Source organism: Oryctolagus cuniculus, chromosome 20 (assembly GCF_964237555.1).
Source record: "Oryctolagus cuniculus chromosome 20, mOryCun1.1, whole genome shotgun sequence".
In the NCBI taxonomy this organism is placed as follows: domain Eukaryota; kingdom Metazoa; phylum Chordata; class Mammalia; order Lagomorpha; family Leporidae; genus Oryctolagus; species Oryctolagus cuniculus.
This window is the reverse complement of record NC_091451.1, coordinates 40,051,499-40,076,710: the sequence shown is the minus strand read 5'-3', so window position 1 is coordinate 40,076,710 and position 25,212 is coordinate 40,051,499. Positions and strand designations below refer to the sequence as shown.

The window sequence follows — 25,212 nt, the reverse complement described above, 5'->3', positions numbered from 1 at the left end:
TGGAAACTCTGCTGTTTTCCTTGCTGCAAATGCAGATATCAACATAGCTGGAGGCTTCAGTCCTGCTGTGTGCACACACACACAGGGTCAGCCCCCCAGGGTGAGCGCCCCCTGTGGCAGCAGACACATCACACACACACACACACACACGCACACACACTCACCCAGTCTCTCCTGCTGCAAACGCTGCTACAAGGTGTTTTAGCATTTCATCCATGACCTTGACCCAGAAAAAACTCACTAACATCCTGAGTTCAACAGAGCTCTGTGGGGAAACATAACCTAAGAAAGAGACTAGGATTTAATCCTTTATTTTATTTTATTTATTTATTTATTATTTGACAGGAAGAGTTAGTGAGAGAGAGAAAGAGAGAGAGAGAAAGGTCTTCCTTTTTCCGTTGGTTCACCTCCCAAATGGCTACTATGGCTGATGCGTGTGGCTGGTGCACTGCACTGATCTAAAGCCAGGAGCCAGGTGCTTCTCCTGGTCTCCCATGCGGGTGCAGGGCCCAAGCACTTGGGCCATCCTCCACTGCACTCCCGGGCCACCGCAGAGAGCTGGACAGGAAAAGGGGCAACCAGGACAGAATCCGGCGCCCCAACTGGGACTAGAACCCGGTGTGCCGACGCCACAGGTGGAGGATTAGCCTAGTGAGCCGCGGTGCCGGCTGGGATTTAATCCTGACTTCCACTATTGCCACCAGCCACACAGAGCTGGAGGAGTTAGAATGCTGGGGCCGGACGGTGGGGTTTGAGCTCTCGATGAGTCACGTGATGGCTGTGTGATGATGGCCAAGTTGTCACCCTCCTTTCCCTCATGGGCACATGGGTAGGTGACGGTGGCCACCTTGTCTGGTGGTAATGAGGGTGACGGGAGGAAGTAGGAAAGGCTAAGAGCAGTATTTTCCACATTGGAAGCCCTTAGTACATGGTAAATATACACATTTTTACAAATAAAATTTAGAAAGGAAATAAAAGACCAACATAAATGGCAAATCTAATTAGAGTCCTCCGTCCTTAAGGCACAGCTCTCTCCCTTAACCAGGGCTTCTCCCGCCCCCCCCCCCCACTTGAGTCTTCACTCCCTCCCACTTCTGGATCTTCCATCTGCTGGTCCCCTCCTCAAGTGGCCACAACGGCCAGGGCTGGGCCAGGCCAAAGCCAGGAGCCACGAGCTTCACCCGGGTCTCCCACGTGGGTGCAGGGCCCAAGCACTTGGGCCACCTTCTGCTGCTTTCCCAGGCATATTAGCAGGGAGCTGGATGGGAATTGGAGCAGCTGGGACTCGAACCGGTGTCCATATGGGATGCTGGCGCTGCAGGCTGTGGCTTAATCTACTACCCCACAACAGCCCCCAAAAATAATTTTAAAAAAAGTTTGTCAATTGTACTTTAACATTTTTGCTAATGATAGTACTTATTTCCTAGAGTGTTATGATGACTGTTTAGTTGTATTAAATGATGCTCTTATCTAATATTGCCAAGATCCTCATGATTTTAAAGTTGGAGGAACAACGTAGAGATGACCTTTTCCATTTGTCTCGTTGGACAGATTTAGGAGTGACCCAGAGTCACAGAGCCAGTAAGCAGTGCCCGCGAGGGCTAGGACAATGGTCCAAGGCGTCGGTCCTGGGTTCCCCACACCCTCTACGTTTTATCTTATAAAAGCAGCATAGTGAAACATACACAAGGAATATCCTACAGGCTCCAGTCCCCAGGTTCAGGGCTGAGACAGCTCACTGTGGGCTGGCAGCTGCCCCACGGGAGGCCACCAAGCCAGAGAAGCGGGCAAACCAGAGAGTTAGCCACCCACCCCGGAAACACATGTGGACCCGAGTGGGAGAGAGAGGCAGCCACTTGGAGCACTGGCAAGCAGAAAACACAGCAAGACGAAGGGGCAGAGAGCTGGGGCGAGAACCGGCTGCCCACGCTGACGCCAAGCACCGCGGAAACTGGCACCCCAGCGCGAGCTTGCTCTCTGTGTTTAGCCAACAGCACTTACACAACTCACCACCACGGGAACCCAGGCTGGAGATGCAGAAGTGGGAACGCAAATTTCCAAAACACCGATCAGGACCCTGGCACCCTGGGCAGAGCCCCTCCTCCACACCCCCTCGCCTCAGTTTACCCGTTCATACAACGAGGGACTCTGTTCGCTGGAAAGAAAGACAAAGGTTCCAGCTGGCTGAAGACACCGCGCCGGGCGGCTGTCGCCGCGGGCGAGCCAAGTGCACAAGGCACAGGGCAGTGTTTCCCCTGGCTCGGTAGCCGGGCCCTGCTTCCCCCTCCGAGCGGAGGCGGGGAGGCGTCCTGGGGAAAGGGCCGTAAAAACGCTGCTTCTCGGGGAGTCGTTTTGTGCATTCGCAAACAGCCCCGCTGCCAAGTGAGTCAGAGTTTCCGAGTGAACACGGCATCGGTTCAGAGCCCTGCTGTGGTTCCCTCTCTGCTTCTGAAAGGGGGGCCTCGGGCGGGGCTTCCTGTGCTCGATTCCAGGAACGAGAGGGGCTCTCCCCTGGCCCAGTTCTCGCTTGCCCGCCCGCCCTTCGCAGCTAAGGACGCTGAAGCATCCCTAGCACCTCACCACCAGCTTGCAGGTGCCCCGTCCTCCCGCGCTGCCTGCTCAGCCCTTTCTCCTTAGGACTCCGACTGTCGTCACACAAGCACAAGGTCGTGGTTTGGATGGGAAGTTTGTGAAAAGTCCATGCAGCCAAAGATTACTAATCTACAGCATCTACTACTATCTGCTCGGGGTCTCGCGGTTTGTCAAATATTTTCTCCCGTGATCTTGCTATTCCCATCTAACAGGTGAGATAAGTCATGTTTGGGAAGGTCACACAGCCTGCCAAGGTCCACTCCAATAGTAAGCAGCAACGCTGGGCCTGGGATTTGAGTCTCTCCGCTGTTCTGAGCTTGGGGTCCGTGCTGTGGCAGCGGGGGGAGGGACAGGTCATCTCTGCCCTGCGCTACCCTGTCCCGGACACAGGACCCCTGTACCGTGGCCTCCTGGGAGGTGGTAGTCTGTGCCTCACTCTCCTCCGTAGTCCCAGGCACTAGCACATAGTAGGTGCTGAAAGCCCGTATTGCTGTGTGCCAGAAACCATGGCAATCACCCTCCACCAGGCCACCGGAGAACAGCCATGTATGCCGGGAGCTCACGAAACCACACGAGCCGAGTTCCTATCATTAGATTCATCTAACAGAAGAGGAAACCAGGCGTGAGGAACCAGCTGAAAGTCTCTCATGGGGGCAGTTGGGCGCCAGGGTCCTGCTGCCAGCCGTCAGTCGCCCCTCGCCATGGGTCCGTGCGGGGTGTTCACTCCAGCAGTCCGCGGCTCCACCCTCCGGGCAGCACGGGCCCCACCGCCCCGCCCCTGTGCAAATCACCAGACCTCTTTGTGCCTTTGTCTCCCTCACAAGACACACTCATTAAACCTTTCCTAACACCCCAAGGAGCTCTGAAGACTTAATAAGGAGACACACCTGAAAGCCACCTGTAAAGTAGAGAGCGTCATCCCGGCACGGCTCTCTAATGACGGCTAATCACCACCTGCATCCAAGGTGCCGGCTGAGCTGGGGCCCCACGGCGCGCGGCGACCTCTCCGATGCTGTCAGGCTGGTGGTGGGACCCGGGCCAGGACACTTGGGTCCTGCCAAATGCGACGGTGGGTGAGGCCCTTTATCCTCGACTCCAGTGTCCCAGAGAACAGCCCTGATTGGCTGCCCGCGCTCTCACCTAGGGGGCGTGGCTGCCACTCTGATTAAGCTAGGTCTGCCCCAGTGCTCCTCATGTGTGCGTTTTGGCTACGTCCTCTACCCTGTCCTTCAATCACACGCACACACACACTACAACACAGTCCTGTTTCACAAGTCAGTCTCTTAGGACACTGACTTTTACACTGGTTTAGTCAACAAACTCCGGCCAGACCTGCTACGAGACCCAGGAGGAAACACCCCCTGGAAGCAGTGGGTTGGGGCAGTCACCTCTCTCCAGAGTCCCCTGTTCTTGTCCCTAAGCCCTGCAGGCTGGAGGAGCGTTGTCCTCCTTAGCAGCTCACCCCCATCCAGGAGACAGAACCAATCACTCAGAGACACAGTCACTGGGAAAAAAGAGAGCAGGGGCTGGCCAGGCCAGTGGCCCTGAGACCTGGGCCCAGAGGTGCAGAGAGACAGGCAACAAGGCCTCCGGCCCGCAGGAGGAGCCCCACGGGAGGTGTGGGAGGAAGCCCTGCCCAGGGCAAGTGCAGGTGTAAAGGCCCGGGGCAGGTTAGGCTTCTGCCCTCAGAGGCCAGGTTAAAGGGCTGCGGGCCCTGAGCGGGCGGGGAGGTGTCTGGAGAGCTGGGGGAGGGCGCGGGGACGCACATTCTTGGGCCTGGGGGTTGCCCGAGGCTCCCATTGAGGGTGGGATTCCTATTCCCTGCGGCTCTGGGGACCTGGGGTGGGAGGGGCGCACGGGGAGTTCGCCCCCGCCCATCGGGCCGGCTGCGGAGGTCACTTCCTTCCCGCATTTCACGCCTCACCTGGGCTCCGGGTGGCAGAAGCTGCCGGCCTCCCCCCCGCCCCCCCGCCCCAGACCCAACTTTCCCGGAGGCAGAGGCGGCTGCGCGCCACTCCAGAGGATGAGCCCCTGCGGAGCCTGCGTGCGCCGCGTCCCCGGGCCCCCGGCCCTCGCGCGGGAGCCGCGGGCTTCTGCCGGGCGCCTCGCCATCCCGCGGGCCGCAGGCGGGTCCCGGCGGGGCGGGAGCGGCCGCGGGTGTCCGGGCCCCGCCCCGGCCCGGCCCCGCCCCGGAGCCGCCCGGGACGCAGGGACGAGGGCGGGCGGCTCGGCCCCAGCTGCCCGCGGCGCCGCGCTCCTGCTCGCTCCGGGCCGGGTAAGTGGCGTGGGGAGGCCGAGCCGGGCCAGGGGCGGCGGGGTCGGGCCTCACTCAGCGCCCTGCTGGAGCCCGGCGTAGGGGTCGCGGTCCCCGAAAGTCAAGGGGAGCCGGGGAGGCGCGTGTGTGTGCGCGCGCGCGCGCAGGGCCAGGGCCGGCGTGACAGCTGCGGGCGAGCGCTTCTTTCAGTTTAAAACCCGCCGCTCCTTGGGGGCCGCCAAAGTCCCAGGCTTCCCTCTGCCCCTGGAGGTTCCGGTCCGGAGGAAAAGCCCTGGAAGCCTGGGCGGTGGGTCTGCCAGCTGTCCCCTGGGCGAGTGGACCCTGTCACCCCTGCTCGGCAGCGCACGGGCGGTGAAGTCGCTGGTGGCACCGCGGCGTCGAGGGGGTCCCGGTTTCTTCCCACACCCCGGGCTGTGCAGCCCCGGGCGAGCGCTGGCCTCTGAGCCTCACTGCCACGTCTCTAGGAGCTGGCTCGCAGGGCTGGGGGAGCCTCGGGGGTGGGGGGTGTTGACTTCCTCTGGGGTCTTACTGTGTGACTCCAAACAGGAGACCCGGGGATGTGGCCGCGTGGTCACCCGGGAGTAGTGGCCCATGTGGCTCAGCTGGCCTCTGCTTTGGGACTGGAAGCCAGGGGGCTCCAGCCCGAGGTGTGGCGATAATGAGCCCTGTTACTCTGGGCGGCCCTGGCCCAGGGAACTTTCCCGTGTCCTGGGCTCCTCCTTAGTCTCTGAAGGGGTCCCCGCCTCCTGCCTTTTGGGAGGGGGCACGGTAGGGTCCCCAGATGTGTTGAGTGAGGACAGGAAAGGGGCATGTCGCCAGTCACTGCCCTCTGCATCCACCACGAGGAGAAGAAACCGAAACAGAGATGGGGACTGCTTTGCCCAGAGCGGCACAGCCACAGCAGAGCCCGGCCCTCGGGAAGGGCCTGGCCTTGGCCTCCCGCGCAGCTGGGGCAGCCAACAGCCCCCAGGGCTCCCGAGCGAGCGGGGAGGTGGGAGGGGCGTCCTGGTGGCCACGGCTGCTTTGCTCCCTTTGCTGTCGCCGTGCGCCAGCAGCCGCGCCAACACGTGTGGGTCTGCACATTCCTCAGGCAGGACAACGCTGTGCTGCTGGCAGCCACAGCTGTGCCAAGCCTGCTGGCCCCGGCGTTGTTTTTAGCCAGAGAGGCCCCTCTGGGGGTGGCTGAGCGGGAAGTGGGCTGGGAGGTCATTTCTGGAACTCTCGCCCTGCTGGGGGTCTGAGGATTTGCTGGTGGCACGGAGGGGAGGGGCTGAGACCCCAGGCACTGGTTTCTGCTTGGAGGTGCAGGCGGCTGTCTGAGGGTGAGTTGGGTCTTCTGTCTCCATGGGAACAGCCCTGCCGACCGAGTGCTTTGCATGGGCCTGGCCGTGCCTGGCAGCCCCTGTGCCCGGTGATACAGAGACCTGGGGCCGGGGCTCCTTGGGCACCCTGGCTTGGCTGCTCTGGGAATGAGACTGGCAGGTGCAACATGGACGCTTCTCCAAACACCCTGGAGCCTCTGGGAGCCCCCAGGGCTGCCGGGCTGCCTGTGTCCCCCATCTGTGAGCAATGAGTGGACCCAGTCCTGCTCTCGCCCATTCCCAGCTGTGTGGTAGGAAAGTCACTGCAGCTTTCAGAGCCCTGGTGGCAGGCGGGGGGAGGGGGGCATAACCAGAGCCCCCACACAGGAGGGCGCCGTGAGCCTTAAATGATGCCCTTCATGGGCAGCAAGCTGCGTGGCTCCAGGCACAGCCCATACAAGCAGTTGTCACAGCCTCGGGGAGGGGGCTTGGCTGGGGTCTGCCCCGTCCCTCTCTGCCTTGATTTCCCCATGTCTGTCAAATGGTCTTGGCCGCTGACACCTGTTCCTTGTCCCAGAGGAGGCTGGGAGGGACTGTGTGTGTTATCTAAGAGACGGGGGCGTGAGTGTTTTCTAAGGGAGCATTTCCTGTCTGGCAGCAGTCAGGGCTCCACTGCTGCCCAGTTTGCAGATGCAGGACTGATGCCTGTGCCCGTGCCTGCGTGTGGCGGAGCCAGGATCTGAACTCTGGGCTTTTGATGTTCTGCACAACACCACACAGCCTGTCCAAGGACAATGTCCGACATTACTCACTGGGACAACGGCCCTGGCCAGGCAGGATCCCGGTCATCATGAGCTCTGGCTGAGAAAAGAGGGGCTCTGAGAGTAAACATCTAAGAGCAGCCCACCTGGGCCCCCAGTAGAGGAAGCCGGGCGGAGCAGATGGAAGGCAGGCAGTGGCTGCTGGCCTTTGCCACCTGACAAGGCATCTTTGCTGTGGGACTCCGGGGTGCTGGCCGTGTGCCGAGCCCCTAGGAAGCAGAGGGGTACGAGTCCCGGAAGCTGAAGCCTCACGTTTGTCGTCTTGAAAGTAGTGACCATCGCCCCCAGAGAGAATAAATGAGGTGACTGGGACCAGGCTCAGCAGAGCGCCTGCCTGGGCAGGGTGTCGCGTGGCGTCAAGGGTGAGAGGGAGGGTTTTTATTATCACCAGTCCTCCTGCAGGGGTAAGGCTGGGTGCAGCTGGGTTTCCTTCCTTCTGGCAGAGGGAATCCTGAAGCCAGAGTGGTGATCGGTGATCTGTTCGGGAGAAGTCAGAGGAAGACAGAGAGTGGGATTGGGGGTGGGGGTGGTGATCACCTTAAATAAGAGTCGGACCTCACCGTGGGGGCAAGAGGAGGGCTGGGGGGCGGGGGGAGTGGCAGGGTGCAGGTGCACGGGAAGTCACGTGGTAGAGGCTTAAGTACATGTGGGCTTCCATGCGTGCGTTGTTTCACAGATGGAAGCAGGTTCTCCGAAGGGAAAGGCGAGGGGGTGATCCTGCAGCAGAGAGAGAGAGGGCCGCTGCTGCCCGCCGTGGGCACCTCAGGCTAGCTGCTTTGATGCTGCGTCGTTTACAAACAGGGTGTACATGTGTGCCCTCGCTTCAGGAAGTTTCAAAAAGCTCATGGAAAATGCAGATTATGAAAACTATGCCTGGATCTCAAAATGTTTAAAATTTTGCTTATTTGAAAGGCAGAAAAAAAATTTTCCCTGTCTCTCTCTCCTCTCTCTCACTCTCTCCTCTCTCCTCTCTCTCTCTCTCTCTCTCTCTTTCTCTCTTTCTCTCTTTCTCTCTCTCTCTCTTTCTCTCTTTCTCTCTTTCTCGATCTCCCATCCTCTGGTTCTCTCCCTGGATCCCCACAACAGCCAGGATGAGCCAGGCACTTAATCCAGGTCTCCCATGTGGGTGACAGGAACCCAAATCCTCGAGTGGTTGCCTGCTGCCTCCCCGGGTGTGTGTCAGCAGGAAGCTGGGCTTGTGGGAAACAGCCAGAACTCAAACCCAGGCACTCCGATTTGGGGTGCTGGTGTCCCACACATTCATCCCAGGTTTCAAATTTTTTTTACAGCAAGATAAACATCTTTTAATTCTATAACCAATAAACTTTTTGAAGTATTCTCTTATATGTACAATTGTGTTCCATTATATGTATTTTTAATATTATATATGTAATTTTAGGACTGATATTAAAGATAGTATGGCACATTTGCAAGTTACATCTTAGAAAATCGGACTCCGCCCTTGGATTCAAATGTTAATCTGCTTGGATTTAGTAAAACACATGGGCTGGCGCTGTGGCCCGGTAGGTTAAGCCACTGCCTGCCACACCAGCATCCCATACAGGCACCAGCTGCTCCATTTCCGATCCAGCTCCCTGCTGATGTGCGGGTGCAGGCAGCAGAGGACGGCCCACATGCTTGGGCCCCTGCACCCACGTGGGAGACCTGGATGGAGTGCAGGCTCCTGGGTTTGGCCTGATCTTTGCAGCCATTTGGAGAGTGAACCAGATGAAAGGTCTCTTCCTCTCTCTGTCTCTCCCTCTCTCTGTCACTCTGCCTTTCAAATAAATAAATCATATAAAGAAAAAGTCAAAAAGACATCCTGTTGTAGGACGCGTGACTTCTCTTCATTCAGCAGATATAATCGCCCCCTTCACAACTCATAAAGAAAGTGACATTAGCACTCTGTGATCTCAGATTATCGTCGGATGTTAAGTCCTGGCCTAATGATTTACACTTCTGAATCATAAAACGCTGACATGTTTGAGCTGGGAGGGGCCTCGGGTCACCTGGACCGATCCACCGGTTCAACAGCTGGGAAGTGCCCTGGCCAGGTCAGCAATGGACACACAGGCGGGGAGGATGGTTCGCTGTGGGCTGCCACACCTGTGCGTGTGTGTCTCCCCTGAGGATGCCACCTGCCACGCCGGTGTGACTTCTGGAACTTCCTGCTTCAGACGGGGGCATACGTGAGATTCAACTGACTTGATCATTTTAATCTTAAAAAGTCAGAGGAGAGCGGCAGCAAGCAGCGTGAGCATGCTGGGAATATCCCCCCAGGAAGCTCAGAGCGGGCAGCGTCTCTCTCAAGTCTTCCGCACAGAGTCTGCCGGGGCTTGCGGCTCAGCTGGAGCGATGGGTTCCGGGAGGCGGGGTGGGCAGTGATGACGGAGCAGGGGTTACTGCCTCCTGGGGGAGCAGGGAGACCGTGAGCCACTTCTGTTCTCTGGGCGCTGGTGTTCTGAGCACATTTTTCACCCCAGCCTGGGCGGGCCACCGGGAAACACGCCTGTGAAAACAGCTGGGTGGTGGCTCGCAGCTGTCAGATTCGGCCAGGTCCTGAAGACTGACAGCTCTGACTGGGCCAGGCTGCTTCCCTCCGTCCGTGGCTCTCACTGGTTTTGGAACGTGGCCGTGGGGCCCAGAGGCGGGGCACCCACCCCCGTTCCCTCCTGGTGCTTTGCTGCGTGCTGTGACCCCCGGCTGCCTCCTCTCTGCCCGCCCCAATGCATTCTTTCAGACTTGCCTCTGCCCAGTGGTGTCCCCGCACGGCACGTCCCAGCGGGAGCGGCCCCAGTGGTTTCCTGATGCTCAGTCCTTGTGTCTGGATTGGGTGCCCCTGGCACGTGTGAGGCCCTGATGAGAAAGACCCTTATGCGGTTGGCCGCTTTCGGACACTGGGACCCGGAAACTGTGTGGGTGCTGCACCAAGACCGCCCGAGTACCCCTCACCCACGATGCTGGGGGACCAGAAGTGTTGCGGATTTTGGATTTTGGTCTGTTCACAATTCCGTAGCGTGATATCTTGGGGATGGACAGAAGTTGAAGCATGAAATCCGTTGGTGCTTCCTGCACGCCTTGCACGCATAGCTGGAAGATAATGCCATCTGTCTTTGGTGTGTGTTCTGACGGTGACCTGTCACGTGAGGACAGGTGTGGGATTTTAAACTGTTAGTGTCAGGTGGCTGCTTGAAATGTTTCAGGCTTGGGGATATTTGGAATTGGGGGGTTGGGGGCACTCAGCCTGTGTTTAGAAATGCCAGCTGCGGTAGGGGATAAGAGAGTGCCGGAATCAGCCAGAGCCTTGGCACTGATCTGTAATTTTGTATGCAGAGGAACGGAGTCTTAACAGGTGCCTCAGGGGCAGATGGGACCTCCCAACCACCAGACCTGCACTCCCTGCCCTGCAGACACCTCCCCTAGTGTCCATCTCACTGGCGCTCACGCCTGACCTGGGGTGGCCACAGGATGGAAGTGGGGAGGCCCACGTGGTCGTCCCGAGGCATGGGTGGGCCACCAGGGCTGGTTGGAGTCTAATTAAGCCAAGAGTTTTATTCGAGATTTGAAAATGGCTGAGCCCCTCCCCAGTGACATTTGCTGAATAACTCAGCGGCTGACTCACTGGGGAGCCTCTTTCCTTTTGGATGGGAGAGGCCTGTGTTTGACCTTCACCTGGGCCAGTCTCGGTTTCCTGCTCTGAAATGAGATTGAGGGGCTGGTGCTGTGGCTCAGCAGGTTAAGTCACTGTCTGCAATGCTGGTATCCCACAGGGGTACCGGTTCAAGTCCCGGCTGCCCCACTTCTGATCCAGCTGCCTGCTAATGTGCCTGGGAAAACAGTAGAAGATGGCCCAAGTGCTTGGGCCCCTGCATCCATGTGGGAGACCTGGATGGAGCTCCAGGCTCCTGGCTTTGGCCTGGCCCAGCCCTGACCTTCATGGCCATTTGGGGAGTGAACCAACAGATGGAAGTTATCTCTCTCTGTCTCTTTCTCTGTCACTCTGCCTTTCAAGTAAATAAAATAAATCTCACAAAAACAATAAAATGAGAGATTGAAATTGGGAGACCACTCAGGTGCCCTGAAGTCCAGCTCTTCCGTCGTGCGTGGGCTGCAGGCTCGCTGTCGGTGTTGGGGACCTGAGTGTGGCCGCTGCCATCTGCCATCTGTCCCAGGAAGGGCCAGGCCACTGCAGCTGGTGGCTGCCTGCTTATCCCCCTGCTCTGAGGATCAAGTCGCAAGTCTCCGGCCTGCCCAACTCTCTGCTACCTGGCCACCTCCGGTCCCATGAAGCCCCCGATTCTTCCTGACCTCTCTCATCTCTGGGCCTGAGCACAGACTGTTAGTTCTGCCCGGCTGCCCTCCCTGCCCCTCCCGCCAGCCCTCCCTGCCCCTCCAGCCAGCACCTGGCTGGATGTCCCCTCCACCAGGAAGCCTCCTGTAGTCACCTCTGTTTTCCTGTTCCCATCGTACTTTGCCATTGATACTTAGTGAAGTTTTCAAGTCTGCTTCCCTCCTGGACCATGAGGTCCTCTTCATCCTCTCATGTCGTCACTGCCAGCCCAGAGAGGAGTGGTGGTTATTACCATTATTAAAAGGCTTTGTGGCCGGCGCTGCTGCTCAGTAGGCTAATCCTCCACCTGCGGCACCGGCACCCTGGGTTCTAGTCCCGGTCGGGGCACCGGATTCTGTCCCGGTTGCTCCTCTTCCTGTCCAGTTCTCTGCTATGGCCCAGGAGTACAGTGGAGGATGACCCAAGTGCTTGGGCCCTGCACCCGCATGGGAGACCTGGAGAAGCTCCTGGCTCCTGGCTTTGGATCATTACGGTGTGCTGGCCGCAGCGCGCCGGCTGTAGTGGCCATTGGAGGGTGAACCAACGGAGAGGAAGACCTTTCTCTCTCTCTCTCTCTCTCACTGTCCACTCTGCCTGTCAAAAAAAAAAAAAAGGCTTTGTACCTTAATTTTTCATTTATTTTGATTTTTATTTAAAAGCCAGAAAGAGGCTGAGCTCTGCCATCCACTGGTTCATTCCCCCAGATGCCTGCAATAGCTAGGGCTGGACTAGGCCAAAGCCAGGGCCAGGAACTCCGTCTGGGTCTCCCCTGTTGCTGGCAGGGACCCAGGCACTCGAGCCATCACCTGCTTTCTCCCAGGGTGTCGGATTGGCGTGTTGATTTGGGGGACGTGAACAAGGAACTTCTGTGTGGGAAGCAGGTGTCCCGGTGGCTGCTTGACCACTGCGCCGCACACCTGCCCCTGACTTTATACTTTAAAACAGGCTCTTAGGGACTTTGCAGGAGCTGATGCTCACAACAGCCTTGAACGGAGCAGGCAGAGCAGATCCTGATAGGAGCGTTTCCAGGACTCAGACGCGGTGGGTTTGGCGTGGTGGCAGTGGGCAGAGGACAGCGTGCTGTGTGTCACCTTCCCTCGTGGCCCTGGCAGGAACTATCCTCCTGGAGAGCTGCCCCGTCCCTGTGCAGGGGCTCTCCCAGGGTCTGGAAGCTGCCCTTGGCCTCCCAGGACCCCCACCTGCCGTTCATTGTCTTCCGGGACCATACCACGCCTTTCCCTCCTCCGGCTTCCTTCTGCCTAGAAGGTGTCTCCCGCAGCCCTGTCCTCTTTGCGAAGGTCTCAGTTCTCAGTCCCAGCCTCAGAGGGGCTGTCCTGCCTGCACAGTCGTCCCCGCCACACCCCTGCTGCCGTGCTGTGTCCTGTCCTACCCGAGACTGACCGAGTTAGTCGTTCATTTGCAGGTGCGGTCATCAGCCATCCCCTGTCTCTTCACACAGGGGATGGCTGTCCCAGATGTCCCAGAGCCATTGCAGCTGCTCGGACACGATGTGCCCTCGGGGTGCCCCCAGGGCATTGGTCCCCGGACCTCCCCTGGGTACCACATCTGTGGACGCTCAAGTCGCCTGATAGAAAATCTGGGGAGGTGCACGGAACCCATGCCCACCCTCCTGTCTATTTCCTGCGTCTCTAGGTGGCTTATGTTACCTAATACTGTGTCCTCACTCTGCGGATCGTTGCCATACTCCATTGTTAGGGAATGAGAAGAAACGTGGGCTTGCTCAGGGCAGGTGCACGGTTCATTTCCACCTGGTGGTTGGTTGAATCCATGGATGCAGAACCCACTTCCAGAGAGCCAGTTGTATTTGTGGAGTGAGTGAATGAGCGAACAATGAGCGAGTGGGTACGCACACTTCGAGGTAGCAGCCGGTGGCCGTCTGGCACTTATGAAAGCCGCGTTGCGTTTTCTCTGTCCTCACAGCGGCAAAGTGGGGCACACGCGGACCTCATCCCCACTTGCCAGAGACGCAAAATAACTTGCCCGCAGCCCCTCAGGTTGCAGCGGAGTTAGGAGTTGAACTCAGGTTCCCTGGTCCGGAGCTCAGGCAGGTGCCTGTCCATGCTGCTGGGGTCAGACGGAGAACTTGGCCTTCCAGCCTGCACCCCCGTGGCTGCCCCCTCGCCAGGCTGGTCCGCAAAGGAAATCCTTTTGGTGTGACCAGCATCACGTGGTCCAGGAATGCCAACGGTTTTCCAGAGCAGGGACTCACCCTGGAGCGCCCAGCCCTGCCTCCCCGACCACACCCTTTGCTCCCAAGGAAAGTCAACATCTGCGACTCGCAGCTTGGCGACCACAAGCCAGCCCTTGCAGGCTGCCCGAGAGCCAGTTTGGCTGCTGGCCAGGTCCACCTCTGCCACCGAGCCAGCACCAGGAGCCAGCCTGCCTGGCTGGCAGAATTGGCTGATGTATCTGCGTGTTGGCTCAGAAATAACGGATTTTTTTTTTTTTAAGAAAGTCTGTCCTGTGGCTTCTGTTGTCCCCACTTCCTTCTGAGTAAAACCACCCCAGTGCCTGGGGTGGGGCTGGCCAGGCGCTGCTTGGCACGGTCTTGGCTTGTTGATGTGGAGGGAGCGGAGGGAGAGGATGGCTCCCGCGAGTTCCTATATTTGTCCCCTACAGGAAGCAGCGGGTTAGTCATGCAGCTCCGAGCTAGAGCTGCCCCGCCTGGGGAGCCAGAGCCGCACGTGTTCCTGGCTGGGATTTCGGTCCTTCCGCCCTGTAACCTGGTGCCTTGGGCAACTGCGTTCCTTCAGCATATTGACACTGACTGAGACAGCCATGGCCACAGGATAGGAAGACAAGGCCAAGGCCACGTCTCTGCCCTGGGGAGGAGTCTGGTGGGTGAGGTGGGTGCTTTAAACATAGTCCTTGGGGGCTTCCCTGGAGGGCACCTGGGGGGCCCTTTAATTTTGCTCCAGGACCCAGACTTTCTGGACCTCAACACTCTTCTCTGTGGAGTGGGGGCGCACGTGCTGGGTGTGTGTGAGCTGCACCCCTGCGCAGGTGTGGGGCCGTCCGTGTCGGTGCAGCAGACGGGGTGTGGCTGGCACGGTCTGGCCTCCAGGGCACAGGACAGTTAGACTCCCACGTTGGCAGAGTTTCTCTCTGCTCCTGGACCCGAGGTGGACTCAGACAGACCTAGGCTGGGACCTGAGTTCTGCCACCTGCTGTGTGGTCCTGGGGCACCACGTAACCTCCAGGGGGCCTGGCGATCTCACCCATCAGACGGGGCTGGCCAGCTTCTCTGCAGAGCTGCTGTGGGGGTCAGGTGAGAAGACAGAGGGGCGTGTCCCTGCCCAGCCACTCCAAGCTCTCCCAGCTGGGAAGGTGGCTTTGCTGACACCGGGTGTCACTTGGAGGGGAACCTGGGATGTCACCTGCCCCACTCCGCCACAGCTGCTGGTGAATCAGCTCCTGGCTCGGGTGTCCATGGCCAAGGCCTGATGGCTCCGTGACCCAGCCATTACTGCGTCTACACGAAGAGATGGTGCATACCGTACAGCTGGGTGCCCAAGGTGCCAGGCACCCTTTTCTGGGATGAACTCTGTGTGGTGGGGGTGCTGGTGTCAAGGGCACCACCCAGGCTCTTTGTCTCATTTCTAGCCCTGAGCTCTGAAGTGGGGACATTTACCTACACCTTTGTTGTTGTTTTTCCTGGGAGAGGCAGAGAGACAATCACGCAGAGGGCCCCCGTCTGCTGGTCTGCTCCGCACACGGCCACAAGGGCCTGAGCCAGGAGCTGGGAGTGCCAGCCAGGCCTGCTGCGTGGGTGGCAGGAACCCAGTTACCTGAGCCATTTCCGGCTGCCTTCCCAGGCAGGAAGCTGCATGGAAAGCCGAGCTGCCGAGGCGGGGGTGTGGCTGTCCCAGGCAGCAGCCTAGACCACGGTGCCACAACGCTGGCTCCATCCTGCTATCCTCTAACCTTTAACCAATCTGTGATTCACATCAGGGAGGGCTGGGAGGAGATTCCAGCAGATAAACCCTCCACAGTGCTGGGAGACCTCGGATTTAATGGCGGACATACCCGAAGTGACTGTAAGAAGAATTCCAGAAGGAAATTTAAGATTTATTTTAAAAATCAAGAGTTAGTTACACAAGGAGGGATCTTCCACCTGGTGGTCACTCTGGTGGTCAGCCTATTGTGACAGCAGGGGATTGCGTCAGGATTTGCCGAAAGGGCTGGAAGAGAACCTTCTAGGCTCTCAGGCCTGGAGGAATGCGGCCCTGGTAGGCGGGGGTGGGTGGGGGTGGGTGGGGTAGATCCCGAGCTGATAGTACAGGGCCTCTGGAGCTTCCAGACAAAGGCCCCAGAGGTTGTCTCTGAAGCCGCCACAGACAGCACGGAAATTAATGGATGTTGGTTGTTTCCAATAAAACTTTATTTGCAGACACTGGAACTTGAATTTCACTTAATTTTCACGTGTCTCAAAATATTATTCTGATTTTTTTCAACCGTTTGAAAATAGGAAGACTGACTTGGGTGGAGAGCTGTAGAGAAACGGGGAGGGGCTGTCCCTGCTGGGGAGGGGGCTTGCAGAGTTGTCCTCAGTCCTTGCAAATGTGTTCTGGAACAGGTCTCAGGCTGCGTCTGCTGGCTGAGACAGGCCCCAGTGCTCAGTAACTGATGCGTGCGGTCAGCTGGAGCTGGCAGCGCAGTGGTTACGAGCAGGGCAGGGGCTGTGCCGAGCATAAAGAAAGGGGAAGGCTGCTGCCTGCAGCGCTGGCTGCGCACCTGCCATCCAGCTCCCGGGGAGAGCAGTGGAAAACACTGGAAGGTGGCGTAAGTGCCTGGGCCTCCGCACCCACAGGCTCCTGGCTCCTGGCTCCTGACCGGTCCCGCTTCAGCCATTGTGGCCATTTGAGGAGTGAGGGAAGATCGCTCCCTCTCTCTATCTAACTCTGCCTTTCAGATAAATGAGTGAGCCTTAAAGAGAGACGAGTGAACAGGGGAGATGTGCAGAGGTGCCTGTGGGACCTCGGGCAGGCCGCCTGGCCTCTCTGAGCTCCGTTCTTCATCTGAATAGGTGATCACAGTAGGATGTGGTGCAGCCGTGCAGTGCTCCTGTGCGACTCACACAGCCCTGTGTGCTCCCCAGGAAGGGTCGCTGTTACCCTCGCACCTCTATGAAGAGTCTAAGGGGTGTACCCCGCTGGACAGCAGTGCCCGATCGCGTTGGCCCACACCCCTGTAGAGGCAGTGTTGCCTAGAGGAGGCCCGGAGGCATGAAGGTGCTTGTCCAAGGTCGCAGAAGGCGCTTGTCCAAGGTCGCAGAAGGCGCTTGTCCAAGGCTGCAGGCTTGCAATCAGCAGCACGAGTCTCAACACACAGGAAGCCCTTGCAGGGGGAGTGAGGGAGATTACACATAGTTGATCCAGGCACTTGCTGATGGGATTAATTTAATCACTCGCATGTTTCCCGTTACAGCTGGGGCTCTCGTAACCCCCCCTTGATACTCAGCTCCTTGGGGAGCTGGCATGTTTGGGGGACCTCACAGGCCTTTAGGCTGACGCATTTCCCTGAACAGCTTTGGGGGAGCTGTGTTGGTCCATGTGCAGGTCTCTGCAGAGCTGGTGTGGAAAGCTCTAGAAGATTCTAGAAGATTCTGGAAACTGAGGTCTGGGAGTAGCTGCTTTTGAAGAATGGATGCCCCCAGGTCTTGCAAAACAAAAGGTGCATGTGAGTTCCTGACTGGGGTTTCTGCCTCAGTTTCCTTCCTGCAAAATGGAGACGGGAGCGTCCTCCATTGGCACAGGCCCCGCCGTGGACGCCCAGAGGAGGCAGGGGAGGCAGCCCGTCCTTGGTGTGTGCAGGCCTCAGAGGTAAATCCCAGACAGTTGTCAGGAATCAGAGAGGCCCTGGCAGCCGCCATGACGACCCCGGGGAAGCTGGGCCGAGCCGGGGCCCTCTGCACCTGCTGCCCACCTCTGGCGGCTGTGATGGGGAGGAGGGCCAGCACCCGGGCACACGTCCGCTGTCAGGTACCTGGAGGAGGAGTGCTCTGACCCTGGCTCTGGGCACACGGGCTGTGAGTGGCCGAGAGGCTGGGGAGGGGTGGGGCTTCAGCAGAGGAGGGGCTGCAGGGGTGACCGGCTGCCCCTGGTTTGCTGCAGGCTGAGGGCTGTGCTGGGGGTCGGGGTCTTATGGCTGACACGTGGGAAATGTCCAGCAGTCCAGGACTAATGGGTCACCCTGGTCACAGTGGTGGTGGTGGGGGTGGGGAGGGTGGGTGCAGGCGGTGTAAGGGGTCTTCTCTCCCCTGAGCCTCCTCCCTTCGACTTGCTGGGCCCTGCTCTGTGCTCCCAGAGGCCCAGCTGTCTCCTGAGAGTCAGTGAGGGCAGGCATTACTGCCCTTGTCCTCGGGCCAGCCCTGCCCGCTCCGGGCCAGCCGGGGGTCTGGTGGATGCTGTCAGAGGCAGGAATGAGGCTGGAGGGTCTCCGCCTCCACCCCCTGCACACCGGGACAGACCCCACGGCCAGTCCTGCACTGCACGCGTCGTCCCCTCTCCCACACACCCCTGCTTCCCGTGGCCACCTCCTCCGCTGTCCTTGGCTCAGGCCACCTCCTCTGTGACTCTACCCTCCCTTCCCGGCTGTGTCCCCAGGACTGAACATCCCTCAATTCCAGCTTAGCATTTTCTCTGCTGTGGGAGGCACCTGAAGCAATGAATGGAGTTGAATCCACAGGGCAGAGTTTCTTTCTTTTTTTTTTTTTTAAGATTTTTATTTTATTTATTTGAAAGAATTACAGAGAGAGGTAGAGACATCTGCTGGTTCACTCCCCAGTTGGCTGCAACCGCTGGAGCTGCGCCGATCCGAAACCAGGAGCCAGGAGCTTCTTCCTGGTCTCCCACGTGGGTGCAGGGGCCCAAGCACTTGGGCCATCTTCCACTGCTTTCCCAGGCCACAGCAGAGAGCTGGATTAGAAGTGGGGCAGCCGGGACTAGAATCAGCGTCCATATGGGATGCCAGGGCATTAACCGGCTGCGCCACAGCGCCGGCCCCTGCAGTCTTGTGCACGGACTCCTTGCGGAGGGCCTCCTGTGTGCTGGCACTGGCCTTGGTGTTGGGACAAGAAGTGTGGATGAGACTGGCAGAAACATTGCTCTTGGGGGAACGTACACTCTAGAAGCATCTAGACACAACAAGCAGACAAGCACGTGAGCAAGAACATGTTGGCAGGTTGGTAGTGCCCTGAGGAAAACAAGGAGAAAGCGAGTGGCCGGAGCCCCTGCCGGTTGCTTGCGGGCGCTCGGGCTGGGGCACACCAGGTCAGAGTCCGTGGAGGGAAGCACTGGCGCCCAGCACAGGCACGGTCTTTTCTCTGGGGACAGATGGAAGCCGTCGTCCCTGGGTGTTGGGCGTCCTGCTGCTGAGTGTGGCCCTCTCGGGGACAGCGGCTTTGCCTGGGGGCTGCCAGTCCCTTCGAGGATTACCGTGTGCACGGCAGTAAGAACAGGGCCCCCAGTGTGGACCCCCTGCCCCAGCGGGGCGGGTGGCCCTGGAGCATGGCAGCTCAGGCAGGGACGGGGCTGCTGGGGAGAACCTGGGAGCGCTCCCTCCCTGGGTCCAGCAGCAGCTGTCGGGAGCCAGTGGATCGGGGTGGGTGGGGGATGATGGAGACGATGGGGGTGAGAGGTGCTGGGTCAGCTTCCAGGGCTGTGCACACGGCGAGTGTGGACCTCTGGCTCTGGCTCTGATGAGGAGCCCAGCCCCCTCGCAGACCCCCTTCCAGGAGCGGGGCCAGCAGCCTCCTCCCGCAAGTCCCCCAGAGCTGATGTGGGTGTGTTAAACACGCCGCGGCACGGAGGCCCGGAGGGCGGCTCCCCCCTATGGCCCGGGTGCAGGTGGCTGCTGGCGCTGAGGTCTGGGGATGAGGGGGCACCTGTGAGCCTACAGGGGGCCCCCGCTCCTGCAGAGAGCCCCATAGAGAGCAGAGGAGCAGAAGTCCATTCCAGGGTTGGTTGGCCTGGGTGTCACACAGACAAGCCGTGACCCCCGGCATCTCCAAGCCCTGGCAGGAACTGGCTTGCACTAATTATAGCCCACAAGCCTGTTAACCACTGACCTTGCACCGTGCTCTGCAGATCCCAGAGAGGCGGCAGGGGCTTGTGAGTCAGTGCACACCCCCTCGCCGCCCAGCAGGATGGGGACGGCACAAACCCTTGTGCAACTACGGGGAGAACCAGCTTCGCGACCTTGGCCTTGGGCAGGCTACCTAACTATCTGGGCCTAAGCTTGACTTTGTTATCTCTAAATGAGTTAATCATTCCTATTTAACAGGAGACAGGAGGCCGGCAGTGAGCTGACATGGACTCACGCCTCACAGTGCCTGACCCTGGTAGGTACTTAGCAGTTTTAGTTCCAAGTTCTGCACCCCTTGGGAAAAACCCTGGAAGGCTTCCTGAAGGCAATGATGTCAGAGCTGATAGGTGAACGTAGCCAGGCAGAGAAGGGCAGAGAAACCAGCAGGAGCAAAGACACTGAGTGGGGATAGCCGTGGTGTACCCCGGCGTATGCGGGGAGCCCCAGGGAGTTCGGGCTGCAGGCCCAAGGAGGCGGGGTGAGGCTAGAGAAGGACTTTGTCCTGCTGTGCGTCTTGGATTCTCCTAGGTGGAGGCTGCAAGGCGTTGGGCAGCTGCAGTCAGACAGGCTCTTGACCCTGGGCCCTCTGGTACCTGTTTCTGCTGAGAGAGGACCCTGGTTGCCCCCGGCTCCTGCAGAGTTGACGGATTCCCTGGGGCAGGAAGCAGAGCAGCCTGGGGCCTGAGCCTCAGGAGCCGGGCAGGGCTGGGCTCTGGCCGTGGAGGGCTCAGGCTGGGGCAGGGGGTGCATGCCCCCACGGAGTCGGCGAGTTCAGCCTGAGACTCCCTCTGTCTGCTCATTCCCCTTGGGAGCACACCCTGTCTCTCCTTGGCCATTCTTCCCCAAGCTGGGTGTCACCTATCAAAGCAGAAGTGGGGGGGCGAGTGGTTCTGTGATGTTTTCTGCCCCAAATCTGGACACTGCACAGGGCGTTCCCCTTGGCTGGGAGGTGGGGTGTGCGGGGCTTTGTGCTCTGCCTGGTTCCTGATGCACCCGGGACGCAGGGGCCGCCAGACCCGGCCGGCGGAGTGGGACCGAGTAGCCGTGTCCTGGTGTTCAGGGCCTCGCGTGCCCCGAGCTCAGTGCCAGGCTTCTTTGTTACTATAGTGAAGCCCCAGGGAGCTCGCTTTGTAGACGGGAGGTTTTTCAGCTCATGATTTCGAAGGCGCCCGGTCCGAGATCCGATGACCCCGAGGTGTGGCGTCTGGTGGTGGCGTTCTTGGTGTTAGAATCCCGGGGTGGGGTGGTGCATCACGTGGCAGAGATGAGCGACTGCGTCCATGCCTGTGTGTGTGTGACGTGTATCCGTGTCTGTCCACACCTGTGTGTGTGAGACCTGTGTCCCTGTGTCCATGCCTGTGTGTGTGACCTGTGTTGCTGTCTGTCCACACCTGTGTTTGTGAGACCTGTGTCCCTGTGTCCACGCCTGTGTGTGTGACCTATGTCCATGTCTGTCCATACCTGCGTGTGTGACCTGTGTCCATGTCTATGTCCACACCTGCGTGTGTGTGACCTGTGTCGCTGTCTGTGTGACCTCTTACACAGCCGCAGGACTTAGTCCCAGGCGCTCTACTCTGCCTGCCCAGGGCAGTCCATGGCCTCCTAAGGGCCCCACCTCCACACACCACACCTGGAGTCCTGCTTCTCAGTGACATTAGCATAAGTCTTGGGAGCCAGACCCTTAGCATGGGGGCCTTTGAGACACTGAACATCCACACTCATACCCAAGTCACAGCCCAGGCTCTCTGCAGTTTTATAGATGCCCTTGCTATTCCCATACAAATAGGGGAACGGGGACAGAGAGGTTAATAAACCTGGCTGAGGTCACACAGCTGGCAGATGCCGAAGCCAGCTTAGTTCCGGTTCCAGGCTTTTCTGAATAGCATGATGGGAATGTTGGGCTGAGTACTCTGATTCTCAAGTCCAGTGGAACTGGGACAGTTTTAAGTTTGTTACTAGAATGTAACATTGAAAGACTTCAAATTTGTGTTTAAAAAAACTGTTACTTGAAGGAAACGGAAAACTTGAAAGTGACCCGATGATTCCGTGCTCTGCAGGAACTCTGCTTTTTTCTGCATTCCTTTCCTTTCTCGTCGACTTGGACGGTTTTTCCAAAATTTGCACAGCAGGAGTTGGCATACTGCAGCCAACAGGCCTAATGCCTTTTTTCCCCCAAGATTTTAAAATTAATTTTGAAAGAGTTAGAGAGAGAGGAAGAGGGAGAGAGATCCATCTTCCATCCACTGGTTCACTCCCCAGTTGGCCACGGTAGCCAGGGCTGGGCGAGGCCGAAGCCAGGAGCTACATCCGGGTCTCCCACGTGGGTGCAGGGGCCCAAGGACTTGACCCGTCTTCTGCTGCTTTTCCCAGGCACACTAGCAGGGAACCGGATTGGAAGTGGAGCAGCTGGGATTTGAACTGGGCCCATATGGGATGCCAGGCATTGCAGGCAATGGCTTTACCAGCTGTATCACAACACTGGCCCCCAAATGCCTGCTTTTATGAATAAAGCTTTATTGGGACACAGCTGTGCTCATTCCTGTGCGCATTATTTGTGGCTGTTTCTGTGCTGTGGTGACAGATCTGAGTGCTTGTCCCAGAGGCCAGATGGCTCATGAACCCTACCCGGTTGCCTCTGGCCCTTTCCAGAAAGCTTGCAACCTCCGCTCTGCGGTATCTGGGGTCTCGCAGCACGGCCTTCCTCTCTTCAGCCACGGCATTGTTCCGGGGCTTCAGTTCCTCAGTGCATGGATTGCAGACTTGAACGGTTTCTGTTTTGTTGGGCTGTTCCATTGCATGCTTATTTTTCCCCCCTTAGTAGAATGGTCACCGTTGCAAGTTTATTATTTACTTATTAGCAAGCATGTGTGTAGCACCGACTGTGTGCCAGAACTGTTCCAACCACTTTACTGGTATCAGCCCCTTTAGTATTTGGGTCACCAGGAACAGTCATACTATTATTATTCCCATTTTGCAGGTGAGAAAGTAAAGTCAGGACTTAAACGCGCTTGTTGCATAATTTTTCAGCGGCAAAGTCAGGGTTGAACCTGGGTTGGCTGACTTCTGGGTTTGTCCTCAGCAGCTGTTTGGAGTGCCCAGGACGGGCGAGGCTTTGTGAGTTGCTGTGTGTGAGGTCCCAGGGCTGGGGCACCAGGAGTGAGCCATGCCCTCCCGCTGACCCAACCAGCAGCCCCACATCACCCAGAGTTGGCCTTGCCCCGATCCTCCTTGTTAGCCAAGCGACTTGGACCAGGTGACCACAAATTCTGTTTCTTTGTTTAAAGACGTGGCCCTGCAAAGAAGGCCAGCAGCTGATACCAAGAGAAGGAGCAGTGGGCTTAGAAAGTACCGGCTCCTGACCAGAGCCATCGCACTAGGGAGCATGAGATGGCCAGGCCCAGCTGGGGCTCTGCTCTCTGGACTCAGGGGTCTGTGGCTTGCTTAAGTCTTCAATAAATGAGAAATTTGCACATGTTCCAGTTGGATTGAAAAAAATCATTCTGGAAACTTGGTGACGTCAACTCCGTGGAAAATTCTGGGCCATTGGCAATGAGCGATGCTAAGGATGAGTGGCGCAGGTTGCCTTGGTCAAGCTCGTTCCTCATCTGGCCTGAGTCTGGGCCCCGGGGAAGCTGGCGACGGCTGCAGAGGCCCTGCCCAGGCTGCTCAGGGTTTCGGTGGGGGTTTGTGGAGCCCTCGCTGCCCATCCTGGGCCCCCAGCACGTTGTCCGAGGGGGCTCTGGGACCACAGAGACATTTTGGAAAGTGCATTTAGTGAGTGTGTCCCATAGGATATCTCTGAACTGGTGGGTTCCAGAAGGTTCCGAGTTGAGAAGTGTCCTGGGGTGGGGGAGGGGATCTGCAGGTGGTGGAAATGCTCTGGATGCCCCGCCCACTGCCCAGAAAGGGAGCCCGAGCTGCCAGGTCCCCGGGCAGGCAGGATCCAGGCTTGGTTCACCTCGGTGGCCTTCCACCCCGGCCGCAGCCTCGAGTGGGCCGTGAAATGGGACTGGTCATCAGATGAATTCAGGGGAGGGGAGCTTGCCCCGATGTGGTTCCGCGTGGGAGGATGAGATGGGCCCGCCTGCTGCCCGCCCACCTTCACCTGCCCACACAGCCGGGCCTGCCCCACTGTCCGCAGGCCTTCATCTGCCCACGCAGCCGGGCCTGCCCCGCTGTCCACCAGCCTTCACCTGCCCACGCAGCCGGGCCTGCCCCGCTGTCTGCCGGCCTTCATCTGCCCACGCAGCTGGGCCTGTCCCACTGTCCGCCAGCCTTCATCTGCCCACGCAGCTGAGATGAGAGGCGCAAGGGTCCCCGGCACAGCCATCTGGGGTTTGCTCAGCCATTGGCTCCGGCAATGCCAAGTCCAGGGCCCCTGCAGCTGGGGTCGCCGTCCCTGGCTGGGACCGCTCCCTGCGGAGTTGCACAAGGCCTCTGAGCCACAAGCCGCGCACACGCCTGCAGCTTGTCTTGTCCTTGCTGCCGAGGGGCTGCTGGGGCTGAGCGCCCACCGGCCCGAGCGCAGGGCTCACCCCCTCACCCCTCTCTCTGCAGTCGGTTGGTGTGCATGGGAAATCCTGTTTGACTCAGAAAGGAACCCCCCTTTCTCGGTTGTCCTGACTCACTTCCTCATTTTGCTGACCGTTTCGTAGCAGGGCCTGGGTGCGAGAGCCAGGCAGGCCTGGGCTTGTCCCTCGCTCCCTGCCCCGGGAGCTGTCTGGGCAGGAGCCTCAGTTTCTCCATTTGTGAGGGGGTGCAGTCAGCACCACAGGGACCTTCGGTGTGGTGGTGCCTTTGGGGCCATTACCACGCTGGCCCCACTCGTGGCAACTCTGGCCATCTTGACTGCTGTTTGTGACATTGTGTCCAACCCACAGCTCCTTCCTTTGTATCCAAAGATCCAGACCCTGGGCTCACCTTGACACACATGCAGGGCAGTCTAGGGGTGCAGGTGAGCCTGGGGTGGGGGCAGGGCAGCCTAGGGGTGCAGGTGAGCCTGAGGGGGGGAGGGCAGTCTAGGGGTGCAGGTGAGCCTGGGGGTGGGGGCGGGGCAGTCTAAGGGTACAGATGAGCCTGGGAGTAGGGCGATCTAGGGGTGTAGGTGAGCCTGGGGGTGGGGGATGGGGTACTAGCAGATGGGAGACTCCATCACCTGCCCCCAAAGGTGCACTAAACCCTGGCGCCAAGGCTGTTGTGTGTGCTCCTGACCTCCCCTGAGTCTGGCCCGGTCAGCCAGCTTCCCAGGGTGCTCCCTGGGTGCTCCTGAGGCCACACCTCCTGCTCCAGGCTCTGCACTCAGCATTTCTTTCGGGGGCAGAGTTTGCTCTGTGTGTCCCGGAGTTGATTGGAGGACTCCATGTCCTTTCTAGAACGCCTGTAGGGCCAGCTTGGGCTCGGGAGCGCTCAGGCTCTCAGAAGTAATCTGGCCAATGCGGCCGGGGCAGCTGCAGCCCTGGAGTTCAGAAGAGCTGGTCCCACTCCCAGCTCCGCCTCTTGGGCAGTGGCAGTGACCAGTTCGCGTTATTTCGCCTGCGTGAGCCTTGGTTTCCTTGTCTCTGACTTGGGGGTGATGACACTGACCTTCAGAGTCACCTTTAGGAGCCTGTGCAGTGGGGAGCACCTGGGGAGGGCACTGGACTGGCACTGCAGCCCGGCTCAGTGATGCCAGGGGCTGCTCCTCAGCTTGAGAGGCACCCAGGGGTCCCTTAGCCCCCTTTACGTGAACACACTGTTGACCGGGTGCTAGCTCCCTGGAACAAACAACTTCTTGCCTGAGCTATGCAA

General features: G+C 58.8%; 1 protein-coding gene across 6 annotated transcripts in view; it reads left to right on the top strand.

Annotated features, from left to right (window-relative positions):
* Positions 1 to 4,775: 4,775 nt before the first annotated feature.
* SYNE3 (spectrin repeat containing nuclear envelope family member 3) overlaps positions 4,776 to 25,212 on the top strand; it is a 79,131-nt gene continuing 58,694 nt past the window's right edge. Inside the window, exons 1-2 of one of the 6 annotated variants that reach the window (XM_070065589.1) lie at positions 4,846 to 4,867; positions 19,624 to 19,681. In XM_070065589.1, coding sequence (XP_069921690.1) covers positions 19,651 to 19,681 — 31 coding nt within the window. In that variant the 5' untranslated portion in view covers positions 4,846 to 4,867; positions 19,624 to 19,650. Of the gene's footprint in view, positions 4,868 to 15,657; positions 17,014 to 17,103; positions 17,163 to 18,102; positions 18,523 to 19,623; positions 19,682 to 25,212 lie in introns of those variants that run through there. The other 5 variants (XM_051842350.2, XM_070065590.1, XM_070065591.1 and 2 more) reach the window with 5 other exon arrangements.